Consider the following 18,997-nt stretch of genomic DNA (forward strand, 5'->3'; position numbering starts at 1 on the left):
GTCACGACGAGGTTCATAATCACACGTGCTGTACCAGACAAGTCAACTGAACACGTGCTACGTTTCCTTGACGAGGACATTCTGTCCACTTTTGGGACACCAAAAACGGTGGTGACGGGTGACGGACAACGACCGAGTGTTCACGTCGAGATCTGCAACACGCTACTTCGCCGAGAAGAGCATCCATCAAAGGTTGACAGTACCCTATGCACCCGAGACAAACGATCTAGTCGAGCATGCAAATGCGAAAATCCTATCAGCACTTAGGACGAACCTCAGCGGAAACATGGACAACTGGAGCGAATGCCTAAAAGAAACAACGTTCCAGGTAAACAACCATCCGCACGTGGGTTTGCAGATTTCACCATTCAAACTGCTGTATAATTACGTGCCTCGCCGATCCATCGACAACGAGCTATCGGCACCAACAACGCCGCAAACTGAAGCAGAAGCTAAACGTGAGGAAGCACGCGTTACGCTTACCAACTACTTACACGGCATCAAACGCAAGTATGATGCCAAACATAGCCCACCATCCTTCAACGTGGGGGATGAAGTTTGGTATCATAAAGGTTCGCGACCAACAAAATTAGGCCCTATGTACGAAGGACCCTACACGATCACACAGGTGGAGAAAGAAATGTACACCATCACGAAGAACGGAACAGAAGAAACAAGGCTCGCTACTGCCAGACAACTTAAAAATCTCCACGAGCAACCCGACTTCAACGAGACACAGTCGCAAGCCGCAGCTGAAGTTACAAGCACGGACTCCGGCGAGCCAAAACAACCTGCCCAAGCGCAAAGCTACAGACACGCCGAAATGCAACCGAGTGGAGAGAACTTGGCACCTTTCCGAATTGCGGGTCATCGGCCACGTCAAAGAAGACCACCACGCTGGCTACAAGACTACTATTGCGAGAACGCAATAAACTGAAGACCCGGCCGTGTTAGCTTGTGTTGGTACAGAAATGCGCACCATCTATCGCCAAGCGGAGGAAGCAAGAGCAAGCGCTCTCGCCCTGGCATCGTCTCCGCGGGGAGGCGCGAGACCCGAGGGGAGGGAGCGAGCAGAACGTTCAAGCCATGACGACGCGCACTTCGAGACAGTCATGTAATCCAGTTAATCCTTCATTAAATATTGTTGTTTGCAGAATTCGTCGTGTCAATCATGTGCACCAAGGCTGACATACTTAAAGAGTGTACAGATCCTGAATGCACCAAGGATTCTTCAAGAAACACATATTTTTGCATGCTGATTCCAAACATGTAATTTAATTTTTAATTTAATTTTATGTAAAACAAGTCCTTGAGCACTTATATAATATGATGTGTAACTTTTTGCTAAGAGCTTTCAATAAATTTTGCTGCACAAAACTTGCTACGACACATGCCATTGGCTTGTCTTGACATCAAACTATGCAATAAGGGCAAAATTACTATCATGCCTATCATAGATGTTGAGTTACAGGGTTTTGAATTTGCCACTTCACAAACAAGAAGAAACTGATGATTTTGAAATCCTATAACTCACCTTCTATAACCTTCTATAACCTGCTCGGTCACTGAGGTGGAGAGGTACAGGTAGGGGAGAGGATAGATAATTCTGCATAGGCAGAAGGCCTGAATGAGGCGGCGCGGGTCCACCTCTCTCATGCCCCGGTAGCGGTTGGAGACGCGTTTGATTTGTGTAAATATATTCTGCACAGATTTGTGAACAGCTTTTACGGCATTAGTGTTAGTGCCATTGTTGGAAATGTAGAGGCCTAGGATTTTGATGCCTTTGACTGTTTGGATAGGGACTCCATCCTGGGTGATGTGCATTGCAGGTGCCGTGCGTGGGCGCAACGTTGGTTGCTTATTACATATAGGATTCTATTTCACCGCGATTACTTGTGTCGTTTTTCTCTCATCAGCATGCTTTCACTCCACTGTTCACAACCTCATGTACAACAAATTTGGTACTGAAGTTTACTGAAGTTCGTTATAAGCGGGTTCGGGTTTATCAAATTATTCCGTAAGACCCCTGTTAAGACGAACTAGGTTAAGACAAATTATCGAATAAGATGAACAATTGGTTTGGTTTGGTTTATTGGGGTTTAACGTCTCACAGCGACTCAGGCTATGAGGAACGCCGTAGTGAAGGGCTCCGGAAATTTTGACCACCTGGGGTTCTTTAACGTGCACTGACATCGCACAGTACACGGGCCTCTAGAATTTCGCCTCCATCGAAATTCAGCCGCCGCAACCGGGATCGAACCTGCGTCTTTCGGGCTAGCAGCCGAGCGCCGTAACCACTGAGCCACCGCGGTGGGTAAAATGAACAATTGGTTAGCTGGACTCAATGTAAAAAAAAAATCCAATAAGACAAACTGTTTCGCATGTTCTTCGGTTAAGACGAACTTTCACAGCAACTGCAAACCACGATGACCCCATGCAACAGCACTCGTGAGGCATTCAGGCAGCACTGTCAAGGACAGAAAAAATATATAATGCTTCTACGCAAGAAAGCACTACCCCACAAAATGGCTTCCGTGCACTTTTGCGCAAAACTGCAGAGAAACGCACTTTCTCGAGGGGAAGCTTTCTTGTCGGTGTGGAAAAGTCAGGCCACCAACGTGCCTGCACTGGCACAGAGATCTGACATGGTGAGATCACAGCATTGCGCAAGCATCAAGTACTACGCGTTGCCTCCCACAGACTAAAAGGCGCATATGCGCGAGGTGCACTCATTCATTGAGTTGGGGCTTAAAAACTCTGAGGGCCACATTTTCAACTTAAGCACGGTCACATCATGCGTTATTGAAGCACAGAGATGGCCACATAATGGCACTGCGTGCATTGCCTGCAGCTTATAGAAAGGCGCGTGGTGTGCCTGCTCGTGGATTTGGTAACAGCTATGCTGCAGAAGGAACAAAATAAGAGAGAGATGTATAGCTAACCTGCTGGACACCTTCAAAGCACTAAGAGAAGGATGGAAAGCAAAACTCAAACTCAGAAACACACACACACACACACACACGCACACACACACACACAAATAGGAGCCGCAGTGGGATACAATCAGAAAAAGGAGACTGAATAAAGAAAACTAGACCAATGTCACTTTTGAGTAGGATAATGTGAGCTTGCTTCATACTCTCAGCCTTCAGAATACTTCAAGAACAGTGCTATAAATGCTGTCTTTGCAATTATCCTCTCTGAAAAGCTTTTTATTCACTGTTTTCATGCAACATATATATGGACGCACCAAGCACACTAACATATCTTTTTTAGGGGCACTTCTGTTAAGACTGACTTCTGATAAGATGAACAAATTTTCTGGTCCCTTCAAGTTCATTTAAAAGGGAGTATACTGTATATCGAACAAATCGCATTGAATCATGCTGTTCGTTATAACTGGGTTTGACTGCAGTCAAACCCAGTTATAACGAACTGTAGTCAAGCTGCACTCTATCCAGCTTACACAAGCCCACATGGGTACTAGCAATGGCATCAGTGATACTTACCACAGTTGTTGAGCCAGGTGGGGCATCTTCGACGTGTGCAAGTGCAATTTCTGTGTCACACAATGCTTGAATTGTTGCCTGCAAAATGGTCAGGAAACAGTCATGTAAAGAAGCAACCACAAATCAGCTCAGTATATGTATTCACAAAAAATACTGCATTCTGGGAAGCCTTCAAAACCCCATAACAGCTGAAAAGTTGAATGCAGATAATGATGCACCATGCAATCCAGACTTGGTGCATTACTTTTGCCAAAACTCCTTGGGTCACACAAATTTTTAAGAAAACACAGGAGTTATTCCATCACCGGATGAAGCTTCCAAGTAGTTTCGGTACGCATAGTTACAACACATCATGCACAAACTATGGCACCTGCTTGGCTTAAAACATACAAAACTTCACTACCGCAAAAAATAGCAAACAAGGTTGGCTATCATTGCCCAGTAAAGTTCTAACAATACAAAGAAAGGCCTGCAAACAAAGGCATTCAGGAATTGAAAGCCCACATACAATTGAGACACTAATAAAGAACCTTATGTCAGAATGAACAAACACTGCATAAGGTCCCCTGAACTCGAAAATCCAAGTAATTCGTACCGACAGCTCGGTAACAGCCAACGGCTATGTAAGTCTATGGCATCGCATGCTCGCTAATTCAGATGCTACAAGTCTCGCGCTGGTTAATTCAAACGGGCTCCCGATAGAGCTCACATTCAGGTATGACTGATGCAAAAAGAGATGATCAAAATAGCCCTACTTGAAACTATGTTCCAGGCAGCAGAGTCACTCGTGCACCTCTGACATGCGTACAACAGCAGTAGGTGTACCGACAAACAGACAGCCACATCTCTGAGAACAGACTGGTCACTTATAGTTTTGGTTTCGCTTTTCTGACCTTCGCGCCAGCTATCAGTGAAGGTGGCTCAACCAGCCAGTATCGGCCAGCCGACCGAGCCCCGTTGAGAACCATTATGGAAGATGACTAGTGCGCCTCGGATGTTTTCTCCCCCACCCTTTATTTTTCTTGCCACTTTGGTGCCTGCATCCGCATGGTTACGTTCTTCCAGTGAGTTGAAACTATGCACTGGTCACATGCTGTTCACTGTTTGTGCGGTGAAGCCTCCTTACATGAGACGCTGCGAGTTTATGATGGACGTGACATGGTAGCCTCCTTCACAGGAGGCTCTTACGCATGTAAAGCAGTTCTGCTCCGATGCTGTCAACAGTATGTATGCAACAAAGCATTAATGAAAACATGAAATATAGTCACTGCCACGCTGCTCTCATGTAAAAATCAGAAAACCGTTTCCCAACGAAATACGAAATAAATTTACCGTTAAGCAAGCAGTTATTGATTATTGACAGTTTGTTTGGGATCATTCGATAATTCGTAATTTCGGATATTTCGAACATTCTTCCCGGTTCCTTGAATTTCAAATTAATGAGCTTTTACTGCACTGCCGACTGGTCAGAGGGAAGTAACATGTACTTTACACAATGTTTAAAAGCAGGGAATTCAACACCTTTGTTAATTTCTAAGGTACCTGAGGCCTGGAAAAAAGACAAAAAACTATCTACACTACGCAGCAGTCAATAGTTCAATGCCTCTTAGATGTGGAATTTCGGATGTGGAGCCCATGCAGAATTTGCAACATGATGATGATCCAACATGATTTTGCACCACTTAAGTAAGAGGTGTGAAATCATGTTAATACGCACTTGCAGCAAGGGGCAATTCCATATAAAACAAACCAATCTGCTCTCAGTGAACTCAACCTCACAATGAAAAAAGAAATAAAACATTGATGGTGATGATGATGAATTTTTATGGCACAGGGGCAGCTTTGGCCAGACTGCCACGGCATAAGGTGTTTTTCATCTAGACAAGGTAGGGTCGAAGACCCATTTCACAAGTATTTCAATCCAGGTAAGCCGCGCACCAGGCTAGGGGAAAGCATGCACCCATTGTATCACTGGTGGGTACCAGGTGGCAAAAAGAAAAACACTGCTTTCTAATTGAAAAATGCTTGACACACAACGTTGTCACATGAGAAAATTAGCTTTGGCTGAACGGGGAAAAGTAAAAATACAGTTAAATCTTTCAATAACAAGACGTCCTTTGCCAAAATAATAGATAAAACATAACAGATGTAAGTTGGCTTGAAAACACTTGCAGAAACTAATCTTATAATGTCATAAAATTCCTCCGTCAAGAAATACAACAAACCATTCTCATTCAAAAATAAATAAATAAAAAAACACTGCACAATCTATCTGCACTGCAGCTCTGTAAGGCACTTGCCTGATGGGATGAGACAAAACTGTCACCTCAAGTGCTATCTGACTCCAGGCTCTAAATGTACCAACATTGCAGTATATGTTACGCATCATGAGTAAACTGCAGCACTGCTTTGGTACAGGTGAAAATGACAGGGTTGGTATTTACACAGTGGTCTCAGCTAAGAAGACATATTTTCATCTAAGAAAAAACTGGCAAATAACCCATCAGTATGGGCTCTTTTGTGGCAAACTTTTTCTTTGTAGCCCAGAACAATAGCCACACCTATACATTTAGTGAAGTCGTTGGGGTTACTATTTTCCGCTAGTGTAATATAATTTATTAAATCTTTAATTACAACATGCACTAGATCAAATCATACATGTGCAGCCATTCATCCCTTCAACAACATATTATGACAGCCATTGCTTGCCACTGGGTAGTGTAGACCCTTAATAATATGTCAGTTCAATGCGATTTCAAGTTATTCAACAACTTGTTTCAACAGAACAGAGCAAATTTCAACTCTTGAACTTCATTGCAACAAACCAGAACTGGACAAATAATAGTTAAAAAATATGCTTGACTCACCAGAATGCACTCCTGAATTTGAATGTGTGTTGGCTCATCACTTGACAAGTTGAACAGTGTTAGCATGTAGTTGAAAATGTCCAGGTACTTTCCACTGCAAAAATATTTTTTTCCCCATTTAGCATTAACACACCATATAAGAGCAGTGACTGCATTAGAAAAGCCAAGGTTTAGACTGTGCAACATTGGCACAAGTGTGCAATCGCACAAATTGCCGCTCTGAAGCAGCCATGCCAGAAAGCCAACATTCTTTGCCCTCACTAATTCTAATACACTGAAAAATATTTCCCACTGTATTTGTCTACATGCAGCACACACAGGTTTGGCAAATGTTTCATAATACAGTAGAATTCCTCTATAGTAAAGTCACTAAGAGCAGCAAAAATCTTTACTGATACCTTGTTACACAGAACAAGATTGACAATACAATGTTTTCATGAACACAGTGGCAACTGCACATACTGTCCCATCACAAGTAACCAATGGCCATTGTGCAGACAATAATTTTTTTAACAATGTACACTGCACACCTCTCAGACGTTAGCTCATTGGCAAAATGAGACACACTGTCAACATTGCAATCATCTTGACCATGCTGCCAATGGATACCGTCTTGAGTTCAACGCATCCTCCACCATTACACCTGACCTTTGGCTACGCAAATACCGACTTCCCCAAAAACAACAGTGCTGTACTGCACATCTCCGCCACTCAACCCTGTTATCACCATTGTCTTCTAGTTCTGATAGATCACTCTGCACCTTTTTCATCTGCTCCTTTCCATGCTTTTTGAACATTACTTCGATCTCTGGGTATTGTACAAAAAGATCCCTGTGGCAACTTTTCCTTTGCTTCTTTTTTATGCACTTCTTAACAGAAATTTAAAGTTTAGGCTAAAAATTGAATAACACTGCATTGCAATTAAGTAAGCACACATGTGGCTTTTAATGTTTCTTTTCTTTTTGCCAATACTTTCTACTCTACAACATAGTGTAGCGTACTTGTTGACGAAGGGGGCTTTAAGCCCAGGCAAGCTGGGGCAGCAAAGGCGACAGATTCCTCACGGCGCGAGCCCTACTTCGTCGTCGTCAGCTATGCGCCACCTGGCAATACTAGGTGGCATTATTCCCCCCTTATGAAGAAAAAAAAAGAGCGCTATCGCTGTCGACGTAAGGGTAAAACAAAAAATACAAAAAGAAACAAGCAAAGTGTCGCAACTGAAGCGAGCGAAAACATCAACACACTTGTGTCACCGTGTATAGTACGGCTTAAGCCACACAACTTGCACAATCAGAGTCGGGCTGTCGGCGTCGCGGTTGCGCAGCACCGTCTGGAACCACTTCATAGTTAACCTCACTCACACGCCATACCACTCTGTAAGGGCCAAAATAGCGGCAGAGCAGTTTCTCACACAAGCCTTGGCGACGAACAGGAGTCCACACCCAGACTTGGTCACCGGGGTTGTAGTCAACCGGTCGGTGGCGAAGGTTGTAACGGCGCGCATCCGCACTCTGCTGTTGCCCGATGTGCACGCGGGCCAGCTGACGGGCTTCTTCAGCACGTTGGGCAAATTGTTGGGCGTCTGGGGTGAGTGAGTCATCCTCTGGGCACGGGAGCATGGCATCAAGCATGCTCTGGACTTCGCGTCCGTACACAAGGCGAAACGGGGAGAAGCGCGTAGTTTCCTGCAGGGCGGTGTTGTAGGCGAAGGTGACATACTGTAGGACCTCATGCCAAGTTTTGCGTTGGACATCTACGTACATGGATAACATGCCCCCAAGGGTCCTGTTCAAGCGTTCAGTCAAGCCATTACTCTGCGAATGGTAGGCTGTGGTCTTGCGGTGCGTTGTGCAGCTCAGCCGAAAGATGTGGTTGATTAGCTGCGCTGTAAATGCCGTCCCTCAGTCGGTAATCACGTGCGAGGGTGTGCCATGTCGCAAGACGATGTTGTGCATGAAAAACTCTGCGACTTCGGAAGCTGTGCCATGAGGGATTGCCTTGGTCTCGGCGTAGCGAGTCAAATAGTTGGTAGCGACTATGATCCACTTATTGCCGCCCTGCGACAAAGGGACAGGGCCGAGGAGGTCCATGCCGATCTGGTCGAACGGAGCGCAAGAGGCTGTAATGGGCTTGAGAAACCCCGCTGGCTTAAGTGGTGGCTTCTTCCGGCGCTGGCGTTCTCGGCAGCTTCTAACGTAGCATTTGACAGCAGCAGAAAGTCCAGGCCAGTAGTACATGTTCCGCACTCTGGCGAGCGTACGTGAAAAGCCCAAGTGGCCAGATGTGGGCTCATCGTGGCAGGCGAAATGAATGTCAGCCCGGAGATCGGCTGGAATGACGAGAAGGTAAGGTCTATCGTTGCCTCTCGAGTTCTTCTTGTACAAGAGACCTTGCCGCAAACAGTAGGAGCCAAGACGTCGTGAGAAGGGGCGAGGTATAGCCGTAGTGCTACCTTCAAGGGTGTCAATGAGAAGGCGAAGGTCCATGTCCGCCCTCTGCTGGGTCAATAGGTCGGAGGCGGTGAGAGTACCAAGGAAGCTGCTGTCGTCATCGGGCGCTGCGTCGCCAGGATCAACTGGTGCACGCGGCAGTGTGTCGGCGCCTTCGTGTCTGCGGCCGGACTTGTAGACAATAGTAATGTCAAATTCCTGGAGCCGTAAGCTCCAGCGTGCCAGGCGTCCAGATGGGTCTCGCAAATTTGCCAGCCAGCATAGGCAGTGGTCATCGGTTACGACTTTGAATGGGCAGCCGTAAGATAAGGGCGAAACTTCATGGTGGCCCACACGACCACAAGACATTCTTTTTCAGACGTGGAGTAATTGCTCTCGGCGCGGGAGAGACTGCGGCTAACATAGGCGATGACCCTCTCAAGGCCCTCTTGGTGTTGAACAAGGACGGTGCCAAGACCGATGTTACTGGTGTCGGTGTGGACCTCGGTATCAGCATCTTCGTCAAAGTGTGCAAGAACAGGAGGTGTTTGAACGCGCTGGCGGAGCGTAGAGAAAGCAGTCTGTTGCTCAGTGGTCCAGATGAAGGAGGTGGTATTCCTGGTGAGGCCGATCAACGGCTCGGCAATCATGGAAAAGTCCGCAATAAAGCGCTGATAATACGCACAGAGACCCAGGAAGCGCTGGACAGCTTTCTTGTCGGTTGGAACGGGAAAACGTGCGACGGCGGCAGTCTTTTTGGGGTCCGGCCGCACTCCCTCGGCGCTCACAACGTGACCCAGAAATTTTAGCTCTTTGTAACCCAGCACCTCCACCAGACTGTAGCGTACGTGTTGACGAAGGGAGCTTAATACCAGGCACGAAGACAGACAAGGCCAGGCAAGCTGGGGCAGCAAAGGCGACAGATTCCTCACGGCGCGAGCCCTACTTCGTCGTCGTCAGCTATGCGCCACCCGGCAATACTAGGTGGCAATATATGTGCCCACCAGCACATTGCAGAGTGACATTACGGATTGTACAAATCAGTGACAAGGTAGCAAACATACCAGCATTAAGAGATGGTTTTGATTTGAGGCCTCAATTTCTCTGGATTACACTGTACTCTTTCAGATTCCCTTCCTGAAACCATTAACAATGGAGCTAAGAAGCACATTGTACTTAAGACATAAAAAGTGCAATAAATTTTCGCTTACTTATTAACTTGTCTGTAGTCTAGACTAGAACCGCATTAATTCAGAGTGCACTGGGCTGCAGGAACCATTCTAAATAGACAGATTTTTTTTATATCATTCAACCAGGTTCAGCACTTTCAAGTAGCCACCACTACACTTAATAAAGCTGCAGGTAACGTTTTAATGATTAAACCAGCTTGGGCATGCTTGATGTGGTCACCACAATGCCAGTCAGCATAATTTTCGTTGCACCAGTTTCAACGTCCTCAGAAGATGTCTGCGCACATTTTATGACATACAGTAAAACCTCGGTGTAACTAACTTCAATAAGTATTCCAGTTTTCTTCACTTCGCGTCCACAAAACACCATGTATCTTCACCTTTAATATAACGAAGTAGGTTTTGCCGCACTTTCAAAATAACAAAATTTCATTGCTGGCTGAAAACGAACCTGAGGAAAAATTGTATCATGGGCGCAAGTGGTTCAGCGGGAAGCAAATGGATCAGTGGAGCACATGCCAAAGCACACATTTGAGCACGTACATAACACAGGCGCTGCCCGGCTTTCATATACAGTCGACGACCGAAAATTCGGACGCCTGATTTTTCGGACATGCTTGATTATTCGGACTTCTTCGCGGCTCCGCGACATGGCCCATAGAGCCATTGTGTAAGAGCGCTTGAAATTTCGGACACACCGCAACTGACCACTCGATTTTTCGGACCTCGTTCGCACTCGCCGCCAGTACACAAGCCGCCATATAATGTGTACAGTGGAACCTCATTAATTCAGACTGCAGGAGATATCGAAAACTTCATCGAACAAAACGACGCTGAAATTCTGCGCGAGTCGGCACATTGCGCTCGCGTGTTTTCGAATTCGTACTGTCCTTGAATGTCTTCCGCCGCACGAACTTGAACCGTAGTCTGAGTTCACGGAACTCATCTGTGCCGAGTCTTTAGTCCCGAACACGGAACGCGAATACGATCGCGGAGCGCTTGATCGCGGAGGCTACGCGCACGCCGTGGCCTCCGCGATCGAAGCGCGCTTCGGGCGCGCCGCCGGATCTTATCGCGGCCGCGATCTGCTCCGGCGCTGCGCCGTTCGCGGAGGCGACGCGCGCGCACCGGAGCTTCCAAGTGCCGTCTACGGATGGCGCCGTGATCATTATCATCAACATTTTTCTCGGTCGCGATTTTCCGCTGTTCACATCGGCATCAGTATCGCCAGCTCCAGCCTTTCGTGGCGTGTTAGCATGCGTGTTAGCGCGTTCACCGTGATAGTGGCTTTCGCGTGCTGCCGCCGAGCTTCACAGTTTTAGCGCGATGGGCAAGCACCTTAAGCTACACGGCTGAGAGTTAGCTCTCGAACGCGGTCGGTAAGCGTGCGGCGGGCGGGAAATTCGACGTGGCCGAGAAGTGCGTCCGATGATGGTGCAACCAAAAGAGAAACACAAGCTGCAAAAAGCGCGCTTTCCGAGGCAAGCCGTGCGAGTTTCCTGAACTGGAAGAAGAGCTGCTCCTCTATGTGATGGAATTTCGGAACAACGGCTACGCGTTGACAGCGGACATGCTGCGCGGCTTCTTTTGGCATGAGCGTGCACCAGAGCGCAGCACCAGCTTAGGAGTCTAAATACTTCGCGAGTGACGATTGAACGTAGAATAAATGTCGCTCAATCCCTGGTAGGTGTGTTTTTACTTTAAAAAAAAATTTTTTTCGCATATCGCGTGTATGGACAGCACCCCGAAAATTGGCCCTCGAATCTGGAAAAAAAAAGTGCGGCCCTTATACGCGTTTATACGGTATTTCGCGCGGCGAAATATAGTCATGAGGAGCTTTAGAATGTGTGCAATACAATTGGCCGCTTTCTCCGGCATAGTGGAAATAAGTTCGCGATTTTTTCGGTGAAATTTGATTTTCCGGACTGCCCGATTTTTCGGTCGTTTTCGCGGTCCCTAGAGAGTCCGAAAAATCGGTCGTCGACTGTACAAGGCACATAGGCAGACACAAATACAAGACGATCATAGTGGTAAGCGCGCCACCGGCCACGTACTACCCGTACTACCCATCTGGGGTAGTACGTACTACCCATCTGGGGTAGTACGGGCAAGGCTGGCATGAGCGCCTGCGCAGCCTTGACAACCTGCCAGGCCAGCCCGTTGCGCTCGTTACTCATTATCTTGCCTAAAATCAGCACCGAATGCGGCGTTGCCTGTGCTCAAAGGCAGTGCACCACGTTCATCGCGTTTACAGATGTCCAAAGCTTGGTAGGAGGACTGGAAAGGTTAGTACCGTTGGCACACCCGTCAGCTGTGAAGCCTGTCACGTGCTTCACACCTGACGACCTCATTTTTCACTCAGACGATGCACATATGTGCAAAAAGAGACACACTCATGTCACGGTGGAAAACACTAGGAGAGCAGTGGGCCTCATTTCATTTCATTAGTTGGTGATTGGAGGACACTCTTCTTGCAGATATGGAGCAAGAAAGGAGAGTAAGGAGAGGGGGAGGTGAGGTAGGCAGACGACGGGGCTCACCGCAAGGCCGCCGCCGACAGCCATGAGGTCATGGCGGCGGAACGCATCGTCATGTCGGCGGTGTGGTCAGGGTAAAGCCCCACGATTCTTATAGCATCCTCAATCGCCCGCACTGGTGCGCACCGGGGAGCCTTGGTGCGCACCTTCCATCCTCGATCTACTGCACCGAGGCGCACCCGGAGTCCTCGATCACCGGAAGCGCACCATACCGGGTCAGTTTTTTGTTGCCCCGACTTGCACCCGGAAAATCGGCGGTTCACAAGGGTGCAATCCCGGCAAGCATTGCGGGACGCGTGCTGCGGACAAGCCGCCTTTAGCCGTCTTGTCATGTCTGCGCACAGACTCACGCGATGGAGAGGAGAATACGGATGGTTGCCGCTATTGATGAACTGCTGTCAAGTTCGTCTGATAGCGAAGATGACATGATAATCAACTTCATAGCCTAAACACAGCGATGAACGACCGAAAATTCGTTTATCGGGTCATCAGGCGCCTCGCCGATACCGGAGTGAGCGTCTGTTTACATTGCACTGCTTGGCGTATATCTGCAGTGTGCATGTCCTTTGACATGTGAAATGTGTGATTTATTTGCAGTTCCGAAAGCATTTTCGGGTGAGCAGGAGCGTGTGACTGGTGTTGTGGTTTACAATCAAATGCACGCGCCAAAAGAAAGGCGCCCTATAGGCGCCGCTGCATGCACGAGCCCCTGCGGGGTGCAGCTTGTCCTCGATGTTGACCCTCGCCGGTGCGCCACCGCCGCGGTGCGCAGGGAACCGCGCTGGTTTCGGGGCGCACCTGGTGCGAGGTGATCGAGGACGCTATTAGCATGCTAGGAGATGAATTTCCATGTCGCCAAATTTCAGTATTATGAAGTAAACTGCCGATTTTACCGACTTCGTTAAATCAAGGTTTAACTGTAAATCAATGAATGCTAAAGCTCGTGCTTAGGCTCAGAGCTACTTGCGTGATGGCCCATTATGCAATGAAGAGTTCAGTTAAGTATGCACAGCCCATTGATTGCTTAAATTCCTAGGCAGGCACGCCTATAACCCTGCTTTTGGGTGCAGAATTTAAAGTTTTGTACCGTGCCATTTCCTGCAATGTAACTATATACAGTAGAACCCCGTTCATATGTTTTTCACCGGACCGGGAAAAAAAACGTAACAGCCGGGAAAACGCAACAGTGAGGAAAGCACCGAAAATTAATGAAAACAGTGCAGCTTTGACTAGAAACAATTAATTTCCGCAAATTGACCCTAGGACTTTAAAAAATCGAGAATGGTGGATTGCAGTTTCTTTCGCTCGCTGGAAAGAACAACGCATTTCTCAATAGCAAAGGCCGCATTGCTGTCAGCGTCGCTTTGCGGTGCGGCCACACCGCACGCACGCAGCAGTGCTGTGCAGTTCACGCGCTCACTGCAGTCCACGCTGAAGCGACGTTGTGCACAGCGTCAAGCACTGAAATGTTCGTAGGCTGCTCGCCGCGCTGCTCCGCGTAAGCCGCCCTGGCTGCCTGTCGACTGCGTTTAGTACATCCAGCTTTTCCTCAAGGGAAAGCCCCTTCCGCTTACTCAACGCTATCACGCCATCAAAGCACAATAAAGATGTTGCGACTGAGAAGGATGAAAAGGAAATTGCACGGGCCCTGCCGACTGGCTCCAGCCGAGCCACCACCGCTGTCACTTGCAGATAGAGGAGAGTTAAAAGATAAAAAGAAAGAGTGAAAGAAAAAACGCGCTGATAAGCGACCGCGTGCCTCCTCCTCACCACCTCCCACGATAAAGATCGCGGCGTTCGGCGTGCGAGGCAGATAGCCATCTAGTGGCGGCCTCTCCAACTCGCGTGCGGCTTCTTGCAGCCAGTTCCATAGCCAAGCCGGGCCAAGACTCGTCAAAAATCAAAATGGCGGTTAGCGCGCATTGCCCGGGCGGGTTCGGGGAGCCCGGTTGCGACGTATCATGCAGGATCGTTTCCTCGGCTACGACGTAACAGCGGGGTTCCCAATACATTGGATCCTATGGAAGCTATGCCGGGACCCGAAGAAAACGACGTAACAGCCGGGAAAACGCAGCAGTGAGGAACGTAACAGCGGGGTTCTACTGTAACTCACTTAAAGTTTTAATGAGAGACACAAAAAAAATTGGCAGTGGTTTAGCTCTGGTTAAACCAGTGAATTGCGTTAGCAATGGCTGCATGGCTACGCTTGTGTGTTCGCTTGTGGAGTAGCTTGTGACGTAGCTCGATAGTTATTGCGGCGTTCCTGAGCAGTCAGGTGTTGAGATTCATCGGTGACCGATGACGTGGAACCACTCTGTGAGGTAGAACATTGTCACCAAGCTGCATCCTTAGCACGACGCTTTGCAAGACGTTCTTCACGCTGTTCTGGCGTCTCTTGTGCACGTTGTCGCTTTCTCGCTTCTCCTTAGAGCGGTGCCACTGCCGCGCGGCGCGCCGACGGCACTGCCATCTGGCGGAGCGCGGCTGAAGCAATGGCGCGCCACCTGCTTGGCGCAGCGGCTGTTCAAGGTCATCCGTCCCTACCGAATGGGGCTACGCGACAAGGTGAAACCTGGAGTAGTAGTGCTAACGCAATAAAAAAAAAAAACAAAAAAAAACATGCATGCTCACGAATGCGTGTGCTACCGCTTGCTGAGGAAAAGGCAAGAAGAGCCAGCTTAAAGACCAAAGAACCCAACACTGACAAATTCCCGAGGAGCATACAAGAAAATCTGAAACAGAAATGACAGTTGCAATTGCCACCTTGCAAACTCAGCATTACTTGGAAATGCATGACAACAGAACCCGTGTGACATTTGCCTCCATCAGGAGTCTTTGAGACCACTACCAAAGTAGACATATTATCCGATCGAACAGTGCACTGGCTGCTAAAGCTGTCTGATAAAATCTGCACAGTAAATTTAAGAACACCAAAAGTCTTTAAATTCACTGGAATTTCGATTTCAGATTATGTCAAGGTTTTAATGTATTGTGTCTCCTTACATTTCCATTACAGTGAAAAGTGCTGTCACAAATTAAAGGTTTCAAAAAGTACCACAGGTCCATGAAATCATCTTATTTTTATCCTGCTTTACTAACTCACACAGTTTTGTTTACAGAAACTCTTAGTCAAGAAATAGCTAAAGAAAGGCAATCTTTATAAGAAAGTTTAAGGGCAAATCCAAACTGGACTCACAGACACAACACGATACTGATCACTCACCCAGACTTGATAGCCTGCAGCACCGCCACTTTGAATGGAGCGTGAGTGACCAAGAAAGACAGAAGGTCGAGCAAACTTAGAGTGCCACCCGTTGGGGGCCAGTTCTGTGGAGTCAGGGCACGAATCTCTCCTCCAAGGCTGGTCCCATAGCATGGGCTCACAAGGGAGCTATGCAAAGCATCTAGGATAGCTCGTGCCACAACAGACGCTGATGGGGCAGCCAGGTCCGACAACTGTATACACACTCGACGTAGAAGCTGCTGCACTGTTGCACATGTAGAGTCTACGCAAGCAAAAAAAAAAAGGGCAAAGTTATACCCCGCTGTTCCAGGGCAACATATACAGAGAAGCACTAAAGGCGGCAGTATAATTGGAAAGGCCATCCTTAAACTAGAAACCTGTTTCCATCACAAAAAGAAAAAAAAAGTGTAGAATAGCACTTTGACTGTACCGAATTAGGAGTTTTTGACTGTACCGAATTAGAAATTAGGAGGGGCTTTGTCCACCCCATCCGGACACCCACGCTCTTACACACTACTGAATATTTCTGCAGTTCTCAGTGATGCTGGCACCAAAATGCTGTCCCTAATTTTTTAAAACTTTTTTTCACGACTTTGGTCACTTTGTTTGTTCAAAACCTGCAATAAAATAATTTGACCATCTGGGAAAGCTTTTCCCAAAAAATTCTCAACCATCAAATAGTTAATACTGAGAGGGGTGACCTGTACTTCTGCCCAAGAAAGCTTGCATTACACTTGTAATAAAAAAAAACCCACCAGTGCTAATCAATATGACTCTGTAAATCAACATAGTCATTGCTGAGCCAGTGCTAGTTTCTTGACTTTGCCCTAATAATAGCATCAATATGGGGGGACAGAGGTCTTCGGGGGTCAAAAAATTGCGAAACAATCATTTTTATCGGAAATCACATTTTCAAAATCTGCAGTCTATATTCTACCAATTCAAGGTGTCTCTCATTTGTTAGATAAAATATTAGCTGTAAACCCCATTAATAATTTTCCAGTTTATACCTTATCTCTGTTTGTTTTTCCTAGTTTTCTCAAAACTCCGATTTCTGACTGTTTGCACGTTTACAAGGATATTCGGCCCCTAGAGCAGATAGAGATATAATTTTTGCAGCAGCATGCAGCTAAATGATTAAAGCATGCAATGTCGGGAGCAGATTTCACAGTTTATGCTTACGAATTTTTCAGTGCACTCTAATTTAGATTGCTGATTAACCAGTCCTATCAACACTGAACTTCAATGCACTGTAAAATAACTAATAAAGGCTTAATCTGAAAAGCACTTTTAACAATGAATCCCTTTACTTCGTACTATCAGCCACATGTTAATAATAGTTTTCTGGTGAGTGTTTCTTTTTCTATTGTCTTTGCAAACAAGGGAATGTGAATGTGTAATATCTTGACAAATTACTGACTTAGTGAAACAGTCATTACATATTTGAAATCAGCTCAATAAACAGAATATGCCTGTATAGTTTTGACTACATTTGGCACAAAAATAACAAACATAACTCTAAGATCCCCACCCCCCCTTGCTCAAGAATTGTGCACGAGTTTCCCTTTGCTCCCATCACAAAAAAAAAAAAGACCAACATTATTACAGGTGGGCAGAATTTCATTTGCTGTACAGTCAATCAGATTAACTTTTCATAAATTACAAACCTAAATTTATTTAAGGGTCATTCCATGCCAAATGCACCAGAGTTCGTGCTCAACCCCCTCCAATTTTGTTAAAATAAAATTTCTGGCTTTTTATTTAACTGCCAAAAGCAATTTCCCTCATTATTTCCCGTAAAAAAACTTTCCCATCATGTGACAGCCCTTTCAATTTTCCAGACTAGTGCAAAACTAGGTTGCCGTAAAAAATTTGCAAACAAATTGCTATTTCTTTTTGCACATAAAATTTTTCATGAACAGCACATTGGAGTTGTACTTTTGTATCATGCATCAAGAAACTTTCGGTACAGAGTTTTTGTGTTCTTTAAATTCGTTTTTTAAGCACAAGGAATATAATTTTTTAATTAAAAAAAAAACTGCTAGCAAAATTCATGACCAATATAAAATCTTTAATTGGCTCTCCCTAACATGTAGTATTTGGCAAAAAATGTTTAAACTAAAGTTGATTTCAATAACACTCAGAACGTGCCGCATGCCTGCCACAACGTGGTCAGATGCAGCCTACATCTCTCTCTCACCACCCCATGCACCTCAAAGCGCGATTCAGCCATCCACTGATCCAGGGAGCCAGTCCTTTCCTTAAAATCATCGGAGTCTAAAACGCCAACGCCAATGGGCACAATGAACGCCGACAGCCTATGGCTTCAATGCCGCGTTTCTTCCACAACGTTGTCAGTGTCAAAGCATGCAGCGCACATCTGTCACAACCGCCACATAGCTGAAAGCACGACTCAGGTGTCCACTGTCCCAGGGGGCCAGTTATGCACCTTTCCTTTGCTTTATCTGAAGGTCATAGTCCTCCACTCCGCGACCTTGGCTTCACATGGCGTAGTGAAACTTTTGCTTCAATATATATAGTAGAATCTTGCTGTTACACTCCTGGGTGCTGTTTTCCCATCTGCTACGCTTTTGTGAGCCAGTCCCACTGTAGCTGCCATAGAAACCCACGCAATCGAAATCGAAACTTAGCTGCAACACCAGAACTGTGGCACCATGGTACGCCGAGAGTAGGGAGTTGTAGCACTGGCGTATGAAATACACTCACAATGACCACACAGCAAATTAAGCTAGGCATGCACGACAACAGTAGCAATGGCAATGAATTACTATATTGGCTGTACAACTGGATGGCTGTGCTAAAACTCCAATGGCACTTCTTCGCAACGGTGGTTTATCCCGTGCTGGCATTTTGATAGCCTATGTTAAAGGTGCACAAAAAGCGCTCTGGAAAACTTAGATTCTGTATTTATTTTGTTTTTTAGGCATCCATGAAAAAATAGTTTCAGTCGCAGACAACATACCCGCAAGTTAAGCCCACGGAAATAAAAATACCCGATGACTGTTTGCTTTCACAATGCTGCTGCTGCAGGGTGATGTGCCCCACTGCCTGCTCCAGCGGAAGCACGTGCCTAGCTTCTATCCTTGTGGTGCATTGGCGGTCACGGTTCCCCTTTCTCGAAGGTCCCGTGTCTGCCCCCCTCCCCACTTTTGCAATCCCGTGACACCCATGGATCTACACTTTTTCGTGTGATCTATGGG

At 46.6% G+C, this 18,997-nt stretch overlaps 1 protein-coding gene across 7 annotated transcripts in view; it reads right to left on the minus strand.

Moving 5' to 3' along the window:
* Positions 1–18,997, minus strand: part of vir (VIR_N domain-containing protein) — a 234,002-nt gene that overhangs the window by 87,947 nt on the left and 127,058 nt on the right. For 5 of the 7 annotated variants that reach the window (XM_089581727.1, XM_089581720.1, XM_089581721.1 and 2 more), the window contains 4 exons: positions 15,756–16,038; positions 6,377–6,470; positions 3,510–3,587; positions 2,943–2,963 (listed from right to left, as the gene is read on the minus strand). In XM_089581727.1, the coding sequence (XP_089437853.1) occupies positions 2,943–2,963; positions 3,510–3,587; positions 6,377–6,470; positions 15,756–16,038 (476 nt within the window). The remainder of the gene's footprint in view (positions 1–2,942; positions 2,964–3,509; positions 3,588–6,376; positions 6,471–15,755; positions 16,039–18,997) is intronic. The other 2 variants (XM_089581724.1, XM_089581722.1) reach the window with 1 other exon arrangement.

The sequence above is a fragment of the Amblyomma mixtum genome, chromosome 3, assembly GCF_055824585.1.
Source record: "Amblyomma mixtum isolate Tamu chromosome 3, ASM5582458v1, whole genome shotgun sequence".
In the NCBI taxonomy this organism is placed as follows: Eukaryota; Metazoa; Arthropoda; class Arachnida; order Ixodida; family Ixodidae; genus Amblyomma; species Amblyomma mixtum.